Source organism: Heliconius melpomene, chromosome 1 (assembly GCF_056956725.1).
Source record: "Heliconius melpomene rosina isolate 202511_hmr_F chromosome 1, ASM5695672v1, whole genome shotgun sequence".
Taxonomy (NCBI): Eukaryota; Metazoa; Arthropoda; class Insecta; order Lepidoptera; family Nymphalidae; genus Heliconius; species Heliconius melpomene.
Window position 1 is genome coordinate 3,978,255 of NC_140389.1, and position 19,004 is coordinate 3,997,258.

The window sequence follows — 19,004 nt, forward strand, 5'->3', positions numbered from 1 at the left end:
ATCGTTTATTAAGGAATCTTAAAATTTTATATCTATAAAATAAAAACTAAAAATGAACTGAGTTCCACCACTTACTATGTAGTGCCAATTTACAATTTGAGTTAATTGCCACTAAGTAAATGATGCAGTGATTTTTCCAGATTTTCTTTTATTAACTTAATGTTAAGACATTGTTCTCCTTAAGACACATCCGTTCGGAATTCTGAATAGCGTGTTGAGTGGCGTAACTCAAGTCCGCATCGACACCAGAGCGAAGAAATGCGCTACGACTGTCTTCATTTAATTCTTCATATTTTCCGTAAATTCATCAAAATACAAAAAATATACATAAATCTAAACGAAAATGTCACGAACGAAGAACAACTGACGCGTAAACCAGTCAGCATCAGTCAAAGGGTTGCCATTATCACCTTATAAAAGTGGGAAATCACGTTCGACCCCTGTCGCTTCTATGAAACTGAGATAGAGGGATTTCTACAAAAGGTGAATAATAAAACAAAAGAGATTTTCTAGGACATTTTGGGATTATTTTTACGAAAATATTTTAAAAAATTGTATACTTATATTATTTTTATTTTTACGAAAGAAATGTAACGATTGCTAAATAATATATATTTTATAAATATTCTTTTTCTTTTTTCGTTGTATTTAACGAAACAGGTAATAAGTTTTTTTTAACGACGCTTGCTATGAGTCACCAAATCTGTGTTATCGAAACCTCAAGTGAAGTTCAATTTTAGCTGTTTCTTTTATTCAATCTAGATTAATATGAATTTAATTTTTCATTAATATGAATAATTTAAGGCACTCAGTACAAATAATGCTTCCTGAAGGTAATTTGGCAGGCAGGCATTTGTGGGTCTTACCTTCTTAAAATAAAATAAATCCTAATTATTTATTTTTTTATGAAGAAATAAATAGAAAGAACCAAGTAGTATATCAGATAAGTTCAAGAGAGTTAATAAAGTTATGCTCACCTGTATAGGAGTTATCCATAACTGAAATATGTTGTGTGAACCGAACGCTTGTTCCAAAGGCTGTCCTTTAGTTTCTAGGTATTAAGAAAAAACAATTGACACACCGGCTCCACCTGCCGAATCTTCTACGGGATGGTACGTCGCTCGATGTATTTGACATTCTCAGAATTCAACAAGAAGTACAGGTTCTCAATAACATAAAGGAACACAGCGTGTAAAGACATGAACACTGTTTTGAAAAAACACACTAACTAAATAAAAATAAAACGAATGTAACGAGCGAAGCGAAAAATGCAAACATCATTAGACAGCTGTCATTGTCAGTCAGCTGTCACACCTGTCATTTGAAATATGATTGATTTTAATCGGTTCAGGAACCAAAACTTATTTTTTTTATTTTTCTCCACATAAATATTGTCAATTAAATTATTATTTGCTATTCTAAAAATAAAAAAATGGCAAATTTTTTAGACCACATCTCAACTCTTTACATTTGGGCCCAAAACTTTCAGTCTCCTTTAATACAAGCGAAATACGTTCGACTGTAAGCACAACGGTTGTGGGTTCGATTTCCACTCGGAGGAGTTGAAATATTTAATATTTTCTTTTACTCATTCAGGTAGCGAGGCAAAGCGCGGCATTCAGTCCCGCCACTCAACACGTAATCCTCCAGAATGCTTCGGAAGGTGGGGAACAGAATTACCTTAACGGGAACAGAGTGTTCACAGTGTGACACTACACTACAGAGTGACACTAGCTTCCCAGATGCCCTCTGCCTACCTTGTTATTTGAGGGATACAGTGTGAATCTAAAAAAAAAAATGTCATGGCACTTTTTTTCTTTCTCAAAGATGAACAAAGTTTTTAACAAAGTAAAAAAAAATAAGTTTGTTTTCTAACAATATTTGTTGTCACAGTCTAGAATTCACAGTGGAGCTGGTAACAAAGCCTTTACATTAAAATAAGTATGAAATGAATTATTTATAAGCAGTTTATTTTCTTAGAACAAGCACATTAAATTTCATCACAACTACGAAGCTGTTCTAGAGTTTTAAAAATATTCTTCAGGCAATATGAAATGTGCTTTTATTTTCTTCCTTTCATTAAAGTAGTGCTTTTATAGGAACATTTTTTTTAACATAAGTAGGAAGTAAAAAAATAAAAGCTTCATGCTATATCCTGCATGTACCTGGAAACCTACTGTTAAGAAACTCTTAGGAAGACTTACGAAACATACTGTGTACAAACAGACAAATAGACATATTAAAAAAACAAAAATCCTATATTCATATTTTATTAGTGTTTCTACATATTTTTTATATTACATTTCGTAGGCAGTCTTAATTTCGTACTGCCAAGTCATGTCGCTGCTAGAGAAAAATATTTATACAGCAATTCAATGTTCACAATTTTGTTAAGTCTCGGTAAACAGTATATTGTGTACAAAATAAATACTAAATTCCTTTATAGTAAATCAATTGTAATTTTATTAAGAAGATGCTAGCTAGCAATATAATACTTTAAGACCCTTAAAAAAACACCATTTATAAGAACATATTAGCTCAGAACATTTTAACATAGGATCCAAGATCTCAGGGGTTGAATTTCCATAAAAAAAAATATTTTTTAAAGAATTACCAATGTACAGGTTGGACGGTCCAATCAGGCATCCTGCTTATATAATTGAAATTGTTAAAAAAAAGCAACGTGCAATAATAACTTACATATATGCCTTAAAGAAAAATATATTTATTTTTACTGAATGCTATATACACGCGTGACAGATGGATCCTGGAAAGTAATGTTAAGAAACCCTGTTCCCTTAAAGACACTTCCGTTCCCCTCAATTCATACCTCAAACTTATAGATTAGTTGATATAAAATAGATGATTCTTAAACCGCTCCTTCCATACAAATACGGTTTTCGTTTAGTATTCACCCTGGCTCATCCAATTTGTAGATAGAGATCGCATATGATGACATCTCATGATCACAGCTTCCTCACTAAAGGCCTGTGTGGAGATAATAACCTAATATTCTTATTATTATAAAAATGAATGCATTTTTAAAATGTACCTTGACGGTACCATTGAATGTATTTACGATGGTAGTGGATTCAATCCCGAACTGATTTTTTTTATTGAATAATAAAATATTCTTCAACGCTGATAATGGAGAAGAATTATAATAATTTATAATTCAGTTTCACGCCTTATCCCGTACCCCAAAAGACAGTCAAAGTACTTTCTTCTCCGCTTTTCTCCCGAATTCTAGGCCTTGTATGCTGAATAACGGAACTAAACGAAGAGGTGGGAAAAAATCTCATGACGGGATAGAACCCGAAACCCTCGTGTTTAAAATGCAGCACTGTCCCACTGTACCACATTTCTCAAATCTCTATAATATGTACATATCGCATTTGTATTCCACTTTATACTGTAGAAGTAGTCAGCTTACATCCTCGCTTTGTGAGTATTTTGTCTTTATCAAGTTTAAAACCGCAAGTTGTTCTTAAAGTGCTCTCAATATATTCTAACTTTGGTTAAAGCTGAGTGAATTTTATATATTTTTAAACTTTTCTTTTATAAAACTAAGAAATTTAGTCTATTTACTATTTACTTTTTTTATTTTAACCGGACGAAATGCTTATATTTGGTATTATACGTTTTTAAAATAAAAAAAAAACAATTTCTTCATTTTCCGTACAATTTGTACTCATAATCATCACATTCAAACAAACATGAACCTTTATTTATTATCAATAAGGGTATAGCCAGGTGTGTTGAGAACCAGCCATAACTCAACATAACGAGGACGCGGACAAATATTGCTTCCAATATGTTTGATTAATCGACGGCTGTATGGATGGCTCATGCAGTAATGACGGCGTTAGTACCAATGATATTAGCAACGTTTGCGTTTAGGATCTGGACGTTAATTGAATTGATACTGTTTAATTAATCTGGTCGGATTTGTTTGATAAAACATCCGGTAGTTGTGGATTCGGTTTTTATCTTATTTTTTTTAAATTTGGTTAGACGAAGTAAAACCCAAAATGGGTATTTCAACTCAAAATTTGAAACCAGAACTCCGCGTAAAATGGGGTTCGGAGTTCGGAGTGTCTTAACAGTAGTTCCTTCTGCCTACCCTACCGTGAGCGGAATATAGCGTGAAGCTGAAAAAAAAATTCAAACCAATGCATTCAGTAAATAAAATATATATCAATTTTATCATTAAAAAATCGGTCACTTTATTTAATATCCTCGCTCTTGTAATATAACAAAGCGCGGTGTTAAGTTCTGTCACTCAACAGTGACCACGTTATATTTCGAAGATAAGGCGGAAAGTTGGGAATGAAATGTCTAAACACTACGAGTCTATAAGACATACAGCGTGAAAGTAATAAAAACAATTCCTCTATTTGTGAATTTCAATCCATTTACGTATTTTTGCAAATACTATCTATCTCAAGATACAACTCCCGTGTCGGTCACATTATAATAAATAAAGATCGGTTTTAAGCATTGCAACACAATAAAAGGTTATCGAATTACCAAAATGTTGGTACGACGCCAAGAGACCAGATAAGATTTCCAACAGTAATGGAGTAAGGATTTACTGCTGCCTGTAATAATGTGATTTTGGTGAATATTTAAAATAATAGTCGAGGCCGTCGTGACCCAGCATAAGGGTGCCACTGTAACGCGAGGGTTGTGGGCTCGATCCCCATTACGTTTATACTTCCATTTCTTCGCTCTGGTGACGAGGCAAAGCGCGGCGTTGAGTTCCGTCACTCAACACACAATGCATCCAGAATTCAGAAACTACTGGTTATAATTTAAAAAAAAAACTATTTTTGGGGGAATGCTAGCCTTCATAAAAGCACGTCAGTCATTTCGATACTTACAATAATACATGGTCGCAATTACCTCTGGCACTTAAAACGCATCATGCGAGCAAATGCGTACGTATAAGCTAGTTCCAGAATAAATATTCATTGATTATATTTCTTTAGTAGTCACTTAGTAAATAACTATCAGTATAAACGTAAAATTTAAATGTAATACTGAAATATAACGATGTTTCAACTGAAACGCTGAAAACAAGACTGAACTAAATCTATTTTTGCACTTCAATGACAAATGCATAATGCAATAAGTTGTTAGAGCTGGGTTTGTAACCCAGCAGAGATCATATTTCACGAGGCACAAGTTGAGGATTAACTGGAAAGTTTTAACGCTATTAACGACGTAACTTAAATTTTCATACAATACTGGCATATCAAAATGTAATAATAATAATAATAATAACACTTTATTGCACTTTTACAATTGGACTATACATTTGACTTACACAGTATATATAAGATCCCATCAAAAACATAAATGTAAAATGAAAGCCAAGTTCAGTAATAAAACATATGCTTTCAGCGATAAAAGAAGTGAGATGTAAATGTATGCCAAGTTCAATGGTCAGTCCTGAAATTAATTTTAACAATATAAAATATTTTATAACAACTGAAAATGTCCATTCTTCTTACAACTTGGAGACTTTATTTATGTGTAATATCTGACTTGGCCAGTTTTCATATAAATTTACAATAGAATCTGAATAGAATAGAATTTGAATACATTTATTTATATCGATGTAAATTAATTTGAAAACTGGCCAAGTCAGATATTACACATAAATAAAGTCTCCAAGTTGTAAGAAGAATGGACATTTTCAGTTGTTATAAAATATTTTATATTGTTAAAATTAATTTCAGGACTGACCATTGAACTTGGCATACATTTACATCTCACTTCTTTTATCGCTGAAAGCATATGTTTTATTACTGAACTTGGCTTTCATTTTACATTTATGTTTTTGATGGGATATCATTACTTTTTGTACAGAAATCATAAGTAGAAAGGTTTATAATGTAATCAAAATCAAAATATTCTTTATTCAATTTGGCCATTACAAGTACTTTTCCTATAGGAAGCTACTACGGCAAGAAACTCAAGAGTTGCTCTTTTTAAAACATAGTTTAGAGTAAGGGCTTCATAGGACATTTCTGTTCGCCGAATAAACCAAGTAGGACACCATTGTGATAATACACTTCTATCTATATCTATATATATAAAAGGACTTGTACTCACTGACTGAGGTAAAACGCACGCACAGCCGTAGCCGCTGTGCGTAGGAACGTGAAATTTGGACAGATATTTACTTTCGTAATCTGGATATCCACTAGGAAGGGATTTTGAAAAATTTTTACCCTAAAGGGGTGAAATAGGGGTTCAAAGTTTGTATGGAAAAAAAATTAAATCGGCACCGATTTTTATGAAATTTGAAATTTAGATTTTTAAAAGTATTAAATTGAACACGTGTTTCATCGTTTTCCAGAATTCTCCCTCTAAGGGTGCAAATAAGGGGTTGAAAGTTTGTATAGATTTTTTTTTAAATCGGCACCAATTTTTATAAAATTTGAAATTCAGACTCTTAAAAGTATTTAATTGAACACATGTTTCATGGTTTTCTAAAATTCTTCCCCTAAGGGTGCCAATAAGGGGTTGAAAGTTTGTATGGAAAAATCTTTTAAACGCCACCGATTATTATAAAATTTTTAATTTATACTCTTAAAAATATTTAATTGAACATGTGTTTCATGGTTTTCTAGAATTCACCCCCTAAGGGTGCAAATAAGGGGTTGAAAGTTTGTATGGAAAAATCTTTAAATCGCCACCGATTTTTATAAAATTTGAAATTTAGACTCTTAAAAATATTTCATTGAACATAAGTTTCGTGGTTTATTTTAATTCATCCCCTAGGGGTGTAAATAAGGGGTTAAAATTTTATATAGAAAAATCTTTAAATCGCCACTGATTTTTATAAAATTTGAAATTGAGACTCTTAAAAATATTTTATTGAACACGTGTTTCAAAGTTTATTAGAATTCACCCCTAAGCAATAAGCAAGCGAAGCTGCGCGCGTCCGCTAGTACTGTACAAATCTACTGCAGCCTTTATTTCGGAAGTAGCTCCGTACGTAGTTAAGCAAAGCATGTCTTCTTTAGAAGAGTAAGGATTCCCGTTTCGAGCGCTAGTGTAGATACTTAAATCATTCCAGTTACGACATACGTACTCTACTATAGTCTCGCGCAATTTATTAGTTTGTTGTATATCAATACGCTCAAACGAAGAATATGCAATAGCATGGAAGAGACAGCTCCCATCGGGAGGCATTGGAACAATTCGGTGTAAGTTCTTGTTTCAACCACAAGCAATTCTATTGAACGACTCATTGTTCAACATGTCTTGGAAAAAATATAAACAATAAGTTTATTAAGTGCTGACGGTACCAATCTGAATTGATATGATCCCAAGGTCGACTCCGTTCTCTGCCGTTTTCACAAGTGTTCCTAAAACCAGTAAAATCATGAAACTCAGGCCAAAAAAACCATTAAAATATGAGCGGCTTCGTACAATAAAATATATCTAATATAATTAGATATTTACTTTTTTATTATGGTCAATAATATTATGTTTTATTACTCTTAAGAGGATATTTAATTATATATGAAAATAGATTATATTTATCTATGAATCTCGACTATAGTTTTTATTTTGTTGATTAAATGACAGTTGTCAGATTTGAAAGTAATGAATGTATGCTGCGTTTAGAAATCTGATATATTAATTAATATTTTTTTCTAATTTTATTATTTTGTTGGAATAACTCAACACGCAATGCCTCCAGAGTTCGATGGAAAGAGGGGAACTGAGTGTTTTAACAGTAGGTTCCCTCTCTCTACCCCGCTATGTGTGGGATACATCGTAAAGCGGATTTATTTATTTTTTATTATTTTGTTTAAGTAATTTTTAATTTTCTCTTTTTTTCTCTTATTTTTTTTATTAACAATTACTTAAATTTTTACTGTTAATAATTACTTTATAATTACTTCTGTTAAGATAGCTGGTAGGCTGACAATATATCAAATTAAAAATAAAATCAGCTTCACGCTGTATCCCGCACACAGCAGAGTAGACAGAGGGAACCTAGTGTTAATACACTCAGTAACCCCACTTTCCATCGAATTCTGGAGGCATTGCGTGTTGAGTCGCGGAACTCTCCGCCGCGCCTTGCCTCGACACCAGAGCGAAGAAATGGAAATATAAGTTTAAATAAATATTTCATTTCCTCGAGTGGGAATCGAACTCACTACCAGTCGGTTTAACAGTCACACTTTGTGCCCCTGTGCCACGACTGACCTTACAGATAGTATATTATTCTTAAATTTTATATATATTTCTATCAATATAATTATTTTTTTTATATTTATTTTTTAGTGTATTTTTTTTCTGTTTTAGGGTTCTGTACCTCGAAAGCAATAAAACAGAACCCTTATAGGATCTTATATAGGACTTAGTACTTAAATATTGTAATAATAATTTAATATCAAATACGTTAATCGACTATGCAAATACTCTTAGTATAATAAGTACTAAAACATATGTTTAAATTATAATAAATAATAATGAAGGATGTTAATCCATTTATTATATTTTTATATTTTTACGTGAAGCCCTTGAAGTCCACATGATGGCAGGCTTTGTCAGGACATAAATTAGAGGCATTTTCAGCTACAAATGGAGACATATCTTATCTTAAAATATACTTGAAAGCATCGTGTTGTTTTAGATGGCTTACGTAAGTAATAGTGAAGTTAGTCTACAAAACAAATAAAATATTTACTAACGTGTGACATAAATAAAAGCAAATATATATAAATAATGCATTGCTCTTATTTTGTTGGCAGGCGCTACACTATAAGTAAATGTTCCTAATTGAATCTATTTATTGAAAAATTATAAGAAAATGTTAAAAAAATACTAGTTTCGGATTTTTTCCTTTACATACACCCAATTACTTAACCGGATGCTAAATTTCACCATTCCAGGTCATCTGGAACTTGGTTAACATTAAGGTCTATAGGTCAGTCACCCCCCTAAAAATTAACGATTTTTGGACGTCATTATCTAAATAACTGTTTGAGCTGTGTTTATGAAATTTAATGCACGTATACACGTAGGGGGTCTAAATATTTGAGCCAAATATGACAGCTTTAGATGGAATAGTTTTTGAGTTACGAATAGGTAAAAAGTGGCTTCAAATGGTTCGTGTAAAATAACACACGGTGCTGCTCGCCAGTTTTGTTTGTAAAAAAACTTGGCTACGCGCGGCCGCGCGTTTTAAATTAATGTGCAATGGCGGCCTTATCGCTAAGAGCGATCTCTTACAGTCAACCGACATTACAGGATATGTAGAACACAAACGCAGAACGGTGCAAAAAGCATTGTATTACTTATAATAATAAAATAAAATATATTCTACAAACATATACCTAACTACTTACTATGATTACTTTAATATAAACATATATATTAATAAAATTACATATATAGATACAAATATATATATATAAGTGCATCTCTGAACTTCAAAGCATACCCGTCGCTCCGTCAAGGTCACCTCCACCACCTCCACCAGTAGTGCCGGACACTGTTGCTGCTCCAATGTGCCCCAATAATAAAATAGCAGTCCAAAGATGTAAGCGAGTGGTGAAGAAGTAACTGTTTACTCATTATAACTGTTATATTATTTTATTTATTTGTTTTTTGTTGTATTTTCACTGTTCTTTTTTTTTATATTTTAAGTTACATGTGCCTAGTTATAAAAGATTATCTAAGTTTATTATGATTTGAGTCTCTGTTTTTCTATTTTTTTTTTTTTTTCTTTTTTCTCTTTCTGTTACTTAATTTTTGTACTTTATACTTATTTCTTGTATTTCTTATATCAAATGTTTTGTTACACTGCATTAAGATCTGTCATTGTTTAAAGTAACATGTAACGCTTAAGAAAGTATTAATAATGTATGACAGAATATAATAGGCTACCATAGCATTATACTGCTGGCTGTTGTCTCATATTTTATTTATTGGTTAAAGAATTTTCTCATTAGTGTTTATTTTTTTTATTATTTTTCTTCTTTTGTAATTGTCATTAATTTATAATTGTGCTTGTTTTTTTTTTCTGTCATACATTATTTTTATTTATTTATTTTTTAAATTATTTATTAAGTATTTTTTTTATATATAAGTTTTGTTCTTACTAATCATATTTCTTTGTGTTCATGGTACACATGGAAATGTTTATATTGTTTTTATTTAATTTTTACTTTTTTTATTTGTTTTGTTTTTATTTTTCTTTCTTAGTTTCTCTTTCCAACTAGCGGGTGGTTTAGCAAATTTAGAAGCTAAAACGGGTTATCGTTATACTTTTTACATTTGTATTTTTTTTTTTTTTTTAATTATTATTATTTTTATCTTATTTTATTTTTATTCATATTTTGTTATTTATTATTTATTTATATTTATTTATTTATTTTATATAACTTATTTATTATTTATATATTTCCCTCATACTTATAATGGCAATGAACATTAATACTTCCAACGATTCTTTCCTTTCCTTTTCGGCTATTTCTGATGGATTGAGCAGTAATGACAGCTTTCTAAGTATCCCCACGCTAAGTGAAACATTAGATTCAAATTTCTCAGACGTACTGAAAAATTTTAACATTATTCATTTGAACTCGCAAAGTATTCCTGCACACTTCCCAGATTTCTTATCTTCTTTCAACAATAATAATGTACATGCTATTCTAGTATCAGAGACATGGTTAAAACCATGCCTCCCTTCGGCTTCTTATTTACTACCCGGGTTTCATTTGATCCGTAACGATCGTATAGGTCGAGTAGGAGGTGGCGTTGCCATTTATCTACGCACACACATTCCTTATAGCTTAGTAGACTTTTCCAAAAGTGACCCAAGCTCTGGTCCAGAACATCTCCTTATTGAAGTCTGCTTTACTCATACTAAGATTCTTCTTGGTGTTTACTATAACCCTAACCTTGCGGTCGATTACTTTTTATCATTTGAAACCCTGCTAGAAAACTATAAACCTTCCTACGATCACACTATTATAATGGGCGACTTTAATACTTGTATGTTGAAGAAAAATCATCGTTCGTCCCGCTTAAAATCTATAGTCGATGGTGCTAACTTACATCTACTCCCCCTATCCGCTACTCATAACTTCCCTAACTGCGTTCCCTCGTTACTTGATCTTATGATTGTTTCTTCTATTGACCATGTTGAAAAACATGGCCAATATCCTGCCTTAGCATTCTCTTACCATGATCTCATATATTTATCTTATAAAATTAGGCCCCCTAAAGCTAAATCAAGAATCCTTCTGCAACGTAATTTTGGTGGTATAGATTTAAATTGCTTGCGTGAGGACGCGGCTGCAATCGATTGGTCGAGTGTACTAATCTGTACTGAAGCTGATGATCAGCTGGCTCTTTTCAATTCGCACATATTAAAATTATATGATCATCATGCTCCATTGCGTCCCGTACGAATAAAACATTATCCTGCTCCTTGGCTAACAGACAAAATTAAAAAGCTGCAACATAAAAAGAATACTGCTAAAATGAAATTCAAAGAAAATCCTAATGATACCAATCGGCAAAATTACAATAAAGCTCGCAATCGCTGTAATATGATGTGTAGAGATTACCAACGACGCCATATACACAAATCTGTAATAGAGGAAAAAGACTCATATAAAGTTTGGAATTTTTTAAAATCTATCGGAGTTGGAAAAGCGAAACAATTTATAAATCCCAAGAATATCAATTTAAATGAACTTAATAGACATTTCTCTTCTTCCTGTGTTATTAATAACGCAACAAAATTATCTACTATTAACCATCTTAATGCTTTATCCACTCCAGGTGTTCCTAGTTTTTTCTTTAGTTTATTTGCAGAAAGTGATGTTAAGAAGACAATTTTAGCCACTAAATCTGATGCTGTCGGTGCTGACGGCATTAGTCGCAAAATGATCAGTCTCATCCTCGATATCTTATTACCTGTAATTACATGTATATTTAATCACTCTATATGCTCAAAGCAATTTCCTTCAATATGGAAAGATGCACAAATAATTCCTTTACCCAAAAAACCTAATCCTGTTGATTTCTCTGATTACCGTCCTATTTCTATTCTTCCTTTCCTATCCAAAGTCCTTGAGCGCTTAATTCAGACCCAACTCACTCAGTTCCTTTACCAACGTAACCTTATGAACCCTTTGCAATCCGGTTTCCGTCCTGGTCATAGTACGACAACGGCATTAGTAAAAATTACTGATGACATTCGTTCTGGCATGGATAGGCAACAAGTCACAGTCTTGGCGTTGCTGGACTTCAGCAATGCCTTTGGCTCCGTTGACTTTGATATCATGCTGGCTACTTTAAAGTCACTTAACATATCTCCTGATGCAATTAACTGGCTTCGTGAATACCTGTACGGACGTCGGCAACGTTTGCGAATACAAGATTCGTACTCTGATTGGACTCCTGTCGTTGCTGGTGTTCCGCAGGGTGGCGTGTTGTCTCCTTTGCTATTTTCTATGTTTATAAATACTATTTCTGATACTATTTCTTCTCTCTACCATTTATATGCAGACGATTTGCAGATATACAATCAAGCTAATATATCGGACTTACCCACCGCAATCAAGGACATTAACAATAGCTTGGAGAGTATATCTTCTTGGAGTAAGTCATTTGGTCTACATCTTAACTCAAAAAAAACTCAACTGATTTTAATTGGTAGTTCAAAACTTATTTCAAAAATAGATGTATCGACTTTACCACCCGTACTTATTAATGGTGACATTATACCATTCAGCAAAACTGTAAAAGATCTTGGTATCACTCTGGATAATAATATGTCTTGGGATTCACAGGTAAGTGAGGTTAGCAGAAAGATATTTGCATCCTTAGGTTCTCTTAGACGTTTGCGTAATTTTCTTCCTATACTTACTAAGATTTCGTTAGCAAATACTCTCCTTCTACCGATTCTTGATTATGCTGACACTTGCTATCTTGACTTAAGAGAGGAGCAATTAAATAAACTTGAGCGTATTCAAAATTTATGTATTCGGTTCATATTTGGCCTACGCAAATTTGATCACATCTCTGATTTCCGTAAAAAACTCAAGTGGCTCCCTATCCGCCTTCGCAGGAATACTCACATCCTTCATCTTCTTTACTGTATTCTGTTCAATCCAATTTCCCCTCCTTACCTTAAAGAACGTTTTGAGTTTTTGGGCGAGACACATTCTCGCTCTCTTCGCTCTGAACGTAATCTTATCCTCAAAATACCTTCTCACACTTCTTCCTTCTACAGCAGTTCATTTACTGTTACAGCGTGTAGGTTGTGGAACGCCCTTCCTTTAGTGGTCAGAAATGCCAAAACATTTCTAACCTTCAAGCGTCGTTTAAAGTTACACTTTATGTCACTTTAAGACTTAGGTTCTTTTTCTTTTTTTTTTCTCTCTCTGCCATTACACATTTTATTCTTACCATTGAGTTCTTATCTTTATCTATGTATGTATGTAGTTTATATGTATATGTGTATGTATTTGTATGTATATATATTGATACGGCTATATTTATTTACGTATGCTTTGTATGTGTTATTTATGGTAAATATATTCTTATTTATTTTATACCCTTAATTATATTTTTTTTGCACCCTACCCCTATCTTAATTTGCTATGTCCTCTGCCTTAAGGTTGCCTGGCAGAAATTGCTATTAAGCAATAAGGCCGCCTTTTGTACATTTATATAATGTTATTGTATTTTTTGTGTCTTTTCTTGGGTGTACAATAAAGAGTTATTATTATTATTATTATTATTATTATTATATATATATATATTTATTTATATATATATATATATATATATATATATATATATATATATATATATATATATATATATATATTTGTATCTATATATGTAATTTTATTAATATACACATATACATACATACACAAATATTCATACATAAACTAAGTGTAATAAAATCAGTTTATAGACTGTTCCAGGTAGTATTGTTTAAGACGACGTTTAAATATTCCAACCGTCTGAGATTTTCTGATATTCACCGGCAGCTCATTCCAGAGCTTTACTGTCTTGACAGTAAAGGAGTCACCATAGCGTTTCGATCGGGACAAAGGTGTTTGAAGGAGGTTGTCAGTGCGGAAACGGAGACATTGGACATGAAGGGAATTCGACCCTAAGAACTTAAACCGTTCTTTAAGGTACGAAGGAGTAATAGGATGAAAAAGGATGGTATAAAGGAGAGTGAGGGAATGTAGATTACGCCTGTATTTTATTGAGAGCCATTTCAGTTGAGCACGAAACTGTGACACATGGTCGTACTTTTTAAGTCCAAATATAAATCTTATTATAGCATTTTGCAGACGCTCGAGCTTATTAAGCAGTTGCTGAGACAAATCCAGATAGCAAGAATCGGCGTAATCTAGAATGGGAAGGAGAAGAGTGTGGGCTAAGGATATTTTGGTTTTCAATGGTAAGAGGTTCTTCCATCTTCTTAGTCCCCCTAAGGCGGAGAAAACCCTACGACTAAGCTCAGAAACGCGGGGTGACCAGGAAAATGTGCTATCCATTCTGATCCCCAAGTTCACAACACTCTCACTAGGCTCTAAGCATATATTATCAAGCGAAACCGATGGTAGAGGTACATGTAATTTAAACAGTTGTTTAGAGTTTCCAAAAATACATAGCTGAGATTTATTTGGGTTTAAAGAAAGCCCAAATGTTTTACACCAGATACTTATTAGCTGAAGGTCGGAGTTAATTTTAGCAACCGCGCTAGAAATTTCATTCGTGGCTACGGTTGTATAAATTTGTAAATCATCAGCGTAAAGATGATAAGAAGACGATATATGTGGAGTGAGAGTGTTAATGAAAATGGAAAAAAGGAGGGAAGACAGCACACCACCCTGAGGCACGCCAGCGCTAATATGGCTTAGTGAGGATTGTCTACCATCCAGTATGACACTCTGTCTGCGGCCGCGAAGGTATGAAGAAAACCATTCAGTAGCTGTTGAGGAAAAATTTATGGACTTTAATATGGCTAGCAATATATCAAAGTCAACAGAATTGAAGGCATTTGAAAAGTCTAGCAGAACAAGTAGAGTAACTTGCTGGTTGTCAATACCGAATCGAATATCATCACAGACTTTATTAAGTGCAGTTACTGTGCTATATCCAGGGCGGAAACCTGATTGGAAAGGGGAAAGGATATTATTATTATGTAAAAATAAGTATAGTTGTTCATGAACAATACGTTCTAGGACTTTGGACAGGAAGGGAAGAATGGAAATCGGCCTATGGTTAGAGAAGGATGTTGGATTGGACGTTTTGGATATTTTTGGGATAGGGATCACTAGTGCATGGCGCCAAGCATCAGGAAATTCACTGGACGAAAGGGAGAAGTTAAAGATATGGGATAAGACAGGAAGAACATAATTAAGCGATAATATAATCATACGACGACTAATATTATCATAGCCAGTAGCATCCGATTTAATGGCTATCACGTGCTTACGAATTTGTGCCGTAGAGATGGGTTTGAAAAGGAAAGGAGGTGAGGGATTCGGAAGTAATGACAGTGATTGAAGGGTGTTTAATTTAGTGATGTCGTCCATCTTATTGACATTCGTAAAGAAATTATTCAGTGAATCTAAATCCATGCAGTTGCTTAAGATTGGTGTATGCCGAGTGCGTCTACCTCCTATTCCCATCGCATTCAGAAATTTCCAAGTTTTTGCAGGACTCCTGGGGTCTATAGATGTAAAAATATGGTTACGTCGCGCATCTCTGCAAGCCTTGTTACATCTGTTCCGTAGTTTTTTGTACCTCTGAAGATTTGCATCCGTAGGATTCATTTTGTATTTGGACTTTGCAGTATTTCGTTTGACCATAAGTATCTTAATATCTTGCGTTAACCACGGAGCAGGGAGATGTTTTATTTTTATTGGTCGAAGCGGCGCGTGAATGTCGAAAAGCTCAATTAATATGGAATTAAAAATATTTAATTTATCATTAATAGTGCCTGCATTAAAAATGCAATCCCAGTCAATACGACTAAGATCACTCATAAATTTTTCGTTGTCGATGTTATTGAAGGATCTTCGCATCGCTACCGTTGGCTTTAGCTTGGGTGGTCGTATTTTGTACGATAGGTAAACGAGGTCGTGATAGGAGAACGCTTCCGCTGAGATTTGTCCGAAGGTAGCTACGCGCTCGTTTGATGAGACAACCATGAGGTCCAGCAAGGATGGCACGCAACCAGGGAAGAGGTGGGTTGCATTCGTCGGAAGGATATTTAGGTTAGAGCTATTGATTATGGTTTTAAGCCGAGTTGAGCGTGTGTCTTTCTTAATGAGACATGTGTTAAAGTCACCCATTATGATGGAGTGGTCAACTTCTGGCACATACTTTTCTAAAAGAATCTCAAACGAATAAAAATAATTCACATGTAAGGTGGGACTATAAAAGACACCAAGTAACATCTTAAGAGTGCCAAATAGGACCTCTATAAAGATATGTTCCGATGAATTTGAGTAAGCTGAAGGCGATTTATCTAATATTGAAAAGGGAATGTGGCTCCTAAGATAAATAGCTACTCCCCTGTCCTATCGTTTCGTATCAGGTGAAAACCCGGTAGGGCATATGCAGTTGATGGTAAACTGGGTTTGAGAAATGTCTCAGATACGAGTACTGCATGAACATCTCTTACATTAAATGAGTCAAGGAGGTCTGGATAATGGGCTGGTATGCTTTGCGCATTGATGTGGACTACATTAAAATTTTTTGAAAAGTTTTTAAGTTTGCTGTCTAATATTGAGTTGAGAGGATTAGATATGCTATGGCAACTATCGTCGGATGTTGTAGAAACGCACTGGTGAAAAGAATTATCAGATATACTACCACTATAAACACTATCATTATTATGCATAGTAACAATAACTTAATATTAATACACAAATAATATAAACGTATATATTATATTATATTTAAATATAGATAATATAAATATATATATAAAAATAATAATAATAATAATAATATTGTAATGTACTTACTAATTATTTTTTTATAGACATGACATGACTGTTTTGGGTTCTATTCCCGCTCGGGTGAATAATTTAATTTAGTTGCTATACTGTGGTAGATAGCGCGACAGTGAGTTCTGCCACTTAACATATACTGTATGAAATAGGTGGAAAGTATCTTATATATCTTAAGTTTAAAATTAGGTCCCCTCAAACAAGTGTAAAAGAAATTGTATGTAACATATAAATAAGAGAGCCCATCGCGGTGCATTTGGAACTTACCTGAATGACAGCACTTCAGATAGCGACTTACTTGTCAGTAGACACCTGGCAGACACCTGATGTGTATAACTGACAAAAAAATCAGCTTCACGCTGTATCCCGCACAGCAGGGTAGGCTGAGGGAACCCAGTGTTAAGATATAACTGACAAATATCTTTATAATACAATTTGGCCATTCAGTATAAATATTAATTTACGTCTCGAAATTTTTAATTTAAAATCACCTTCAATTTTATAGAAAATATAAAACAACCCTAAAGCAATTAACAAATTATAATTCCCATATTTTACAAATCGTTTAGACCAAGTTTATTATTTCCTTTAGTAGGTACAGAATTAATTGAAGATAGCTGATAAAATCTGTAGCGCTTTAGAACTGCGGACCGTCACGCTATGGACACATTATTCAAATTTCCAGTACTTTCCGCCATAGAGGCCTGTTGTATAGATCCAAGTATAGTCTGATAAGATATATCTATTTTTTATATTTAAAAAAAAATCGAGGCCGTCGTAGCGTAGCGGCACGTGGGTGCGACTGTAACGCGATGGTTGTGAGTTCGATCCCCACTCGAGGAAGTGAAATATTAATTTACGTTTATATTTCCATTTCTTCACTCTGGTGTCGAGGCACAGCGAGGCGTTGAGTGCTACCACTCTACACGCAATGCTTCCAAAATTCAGCAGAAAATGGGGAGAGATGTGGAGAGAGAGAATTGCTGAGTGAAGCTGATTTATTTATTTTTATATATTTAAAAGTGAAAAAAATGTACCTTTTGGAAAAGTGTACATTTTTTACGTTGCGGGATTTGATACCGCGCCTCTCGGAAGCCGTCGAAGCGTTCTGACCACTAAGCCATACATTCTCATTATTATACGTCGAATTCTTATACGCTATATTCTATAAATTCAATAAAGATATAACCTTCGCAACTCCTTTTATTAACCATATATTCTGTTTTCCTTTGTCGATATCAATTTCAAAATAAAATATTAAGATTACTCCATATATTGTAGTAGGATTTGAATTCAATCATGTATTGTAGTCTCGTTTATGTCTTTTCATATATTTTCTTTTTAAATAATGTTACTATGCTTTTTTTATTACTCGGTTATATATGCTTGGATTGCAACATTTTATGTACTAACGACTGTAGCTTGTAACTTCGTTTGTATGGACTATTTATTTTAAAATCCCATTTTTTTCCTGTTCCAGTAGGATTTTTGGGTTATCCTCTCTTAGTGCCCAACAATCATTTTACAGTTAAACTGGCTATTTCACATTGAACGTAAACATAAAAATAAAAATATCAACATAATTCCTTCATTGTTATATAATAAATGTAAATATTTATACTAACAACCCTATAAAGCTATCACCGATTCTATATTCTCTCTCAACCAATGCCTCCCCATGCCTCTCTTACTGCGTTTACTATTTAATAAACAAATAGGCATATCTGAGTCTCTAAAGTAAGATATCCATAAAATATTTATTAACATTTTATTTAGAAATTTATATATAAAGAAATAAAGTAAAACTTAACACAACCGTATGCAAGAAAATTAGGTTTATACGTTCAAAGTGAATTCTGTAATTCCACAGCGATTTTACATTAGCATTGGTTAGTTCACGCTTTGTAAATCTATGTTCCGCTTTTATACTAGCCGACCTACATTCTGATGTTTTAACCTAATAGCAAA

General features: G+C 33.3%; 1 protein-coding gene across 1 annotated transcript; it reads left to right on the forward strand.

Annotated features, from left to right (window-relative positions):
* Positions 1 to 11,009: 11,009 nt before the first annotated feature.
* LOC146540990 (uncharacterized) lies at positions 11,010 to 14,177 on the forward strand. The gene is made up of 3 exons (XM_085194379.1): positions 11,010 to 12,645; positions 12,727 to 12,836; positions 13,983 to 14,177. The coding sequence occupies exons 1-3, from the start codon at positions 11,010 to 11,012 to the stop codon at positions 14,175 to 14,177; spliced, it is 1,941 nt and encodes a 646-aa protein (XP_085050505.1).
* The last annotated feature ends 4,827 nt before the right edge of the window (positions 14,178 to 19,004 follow it).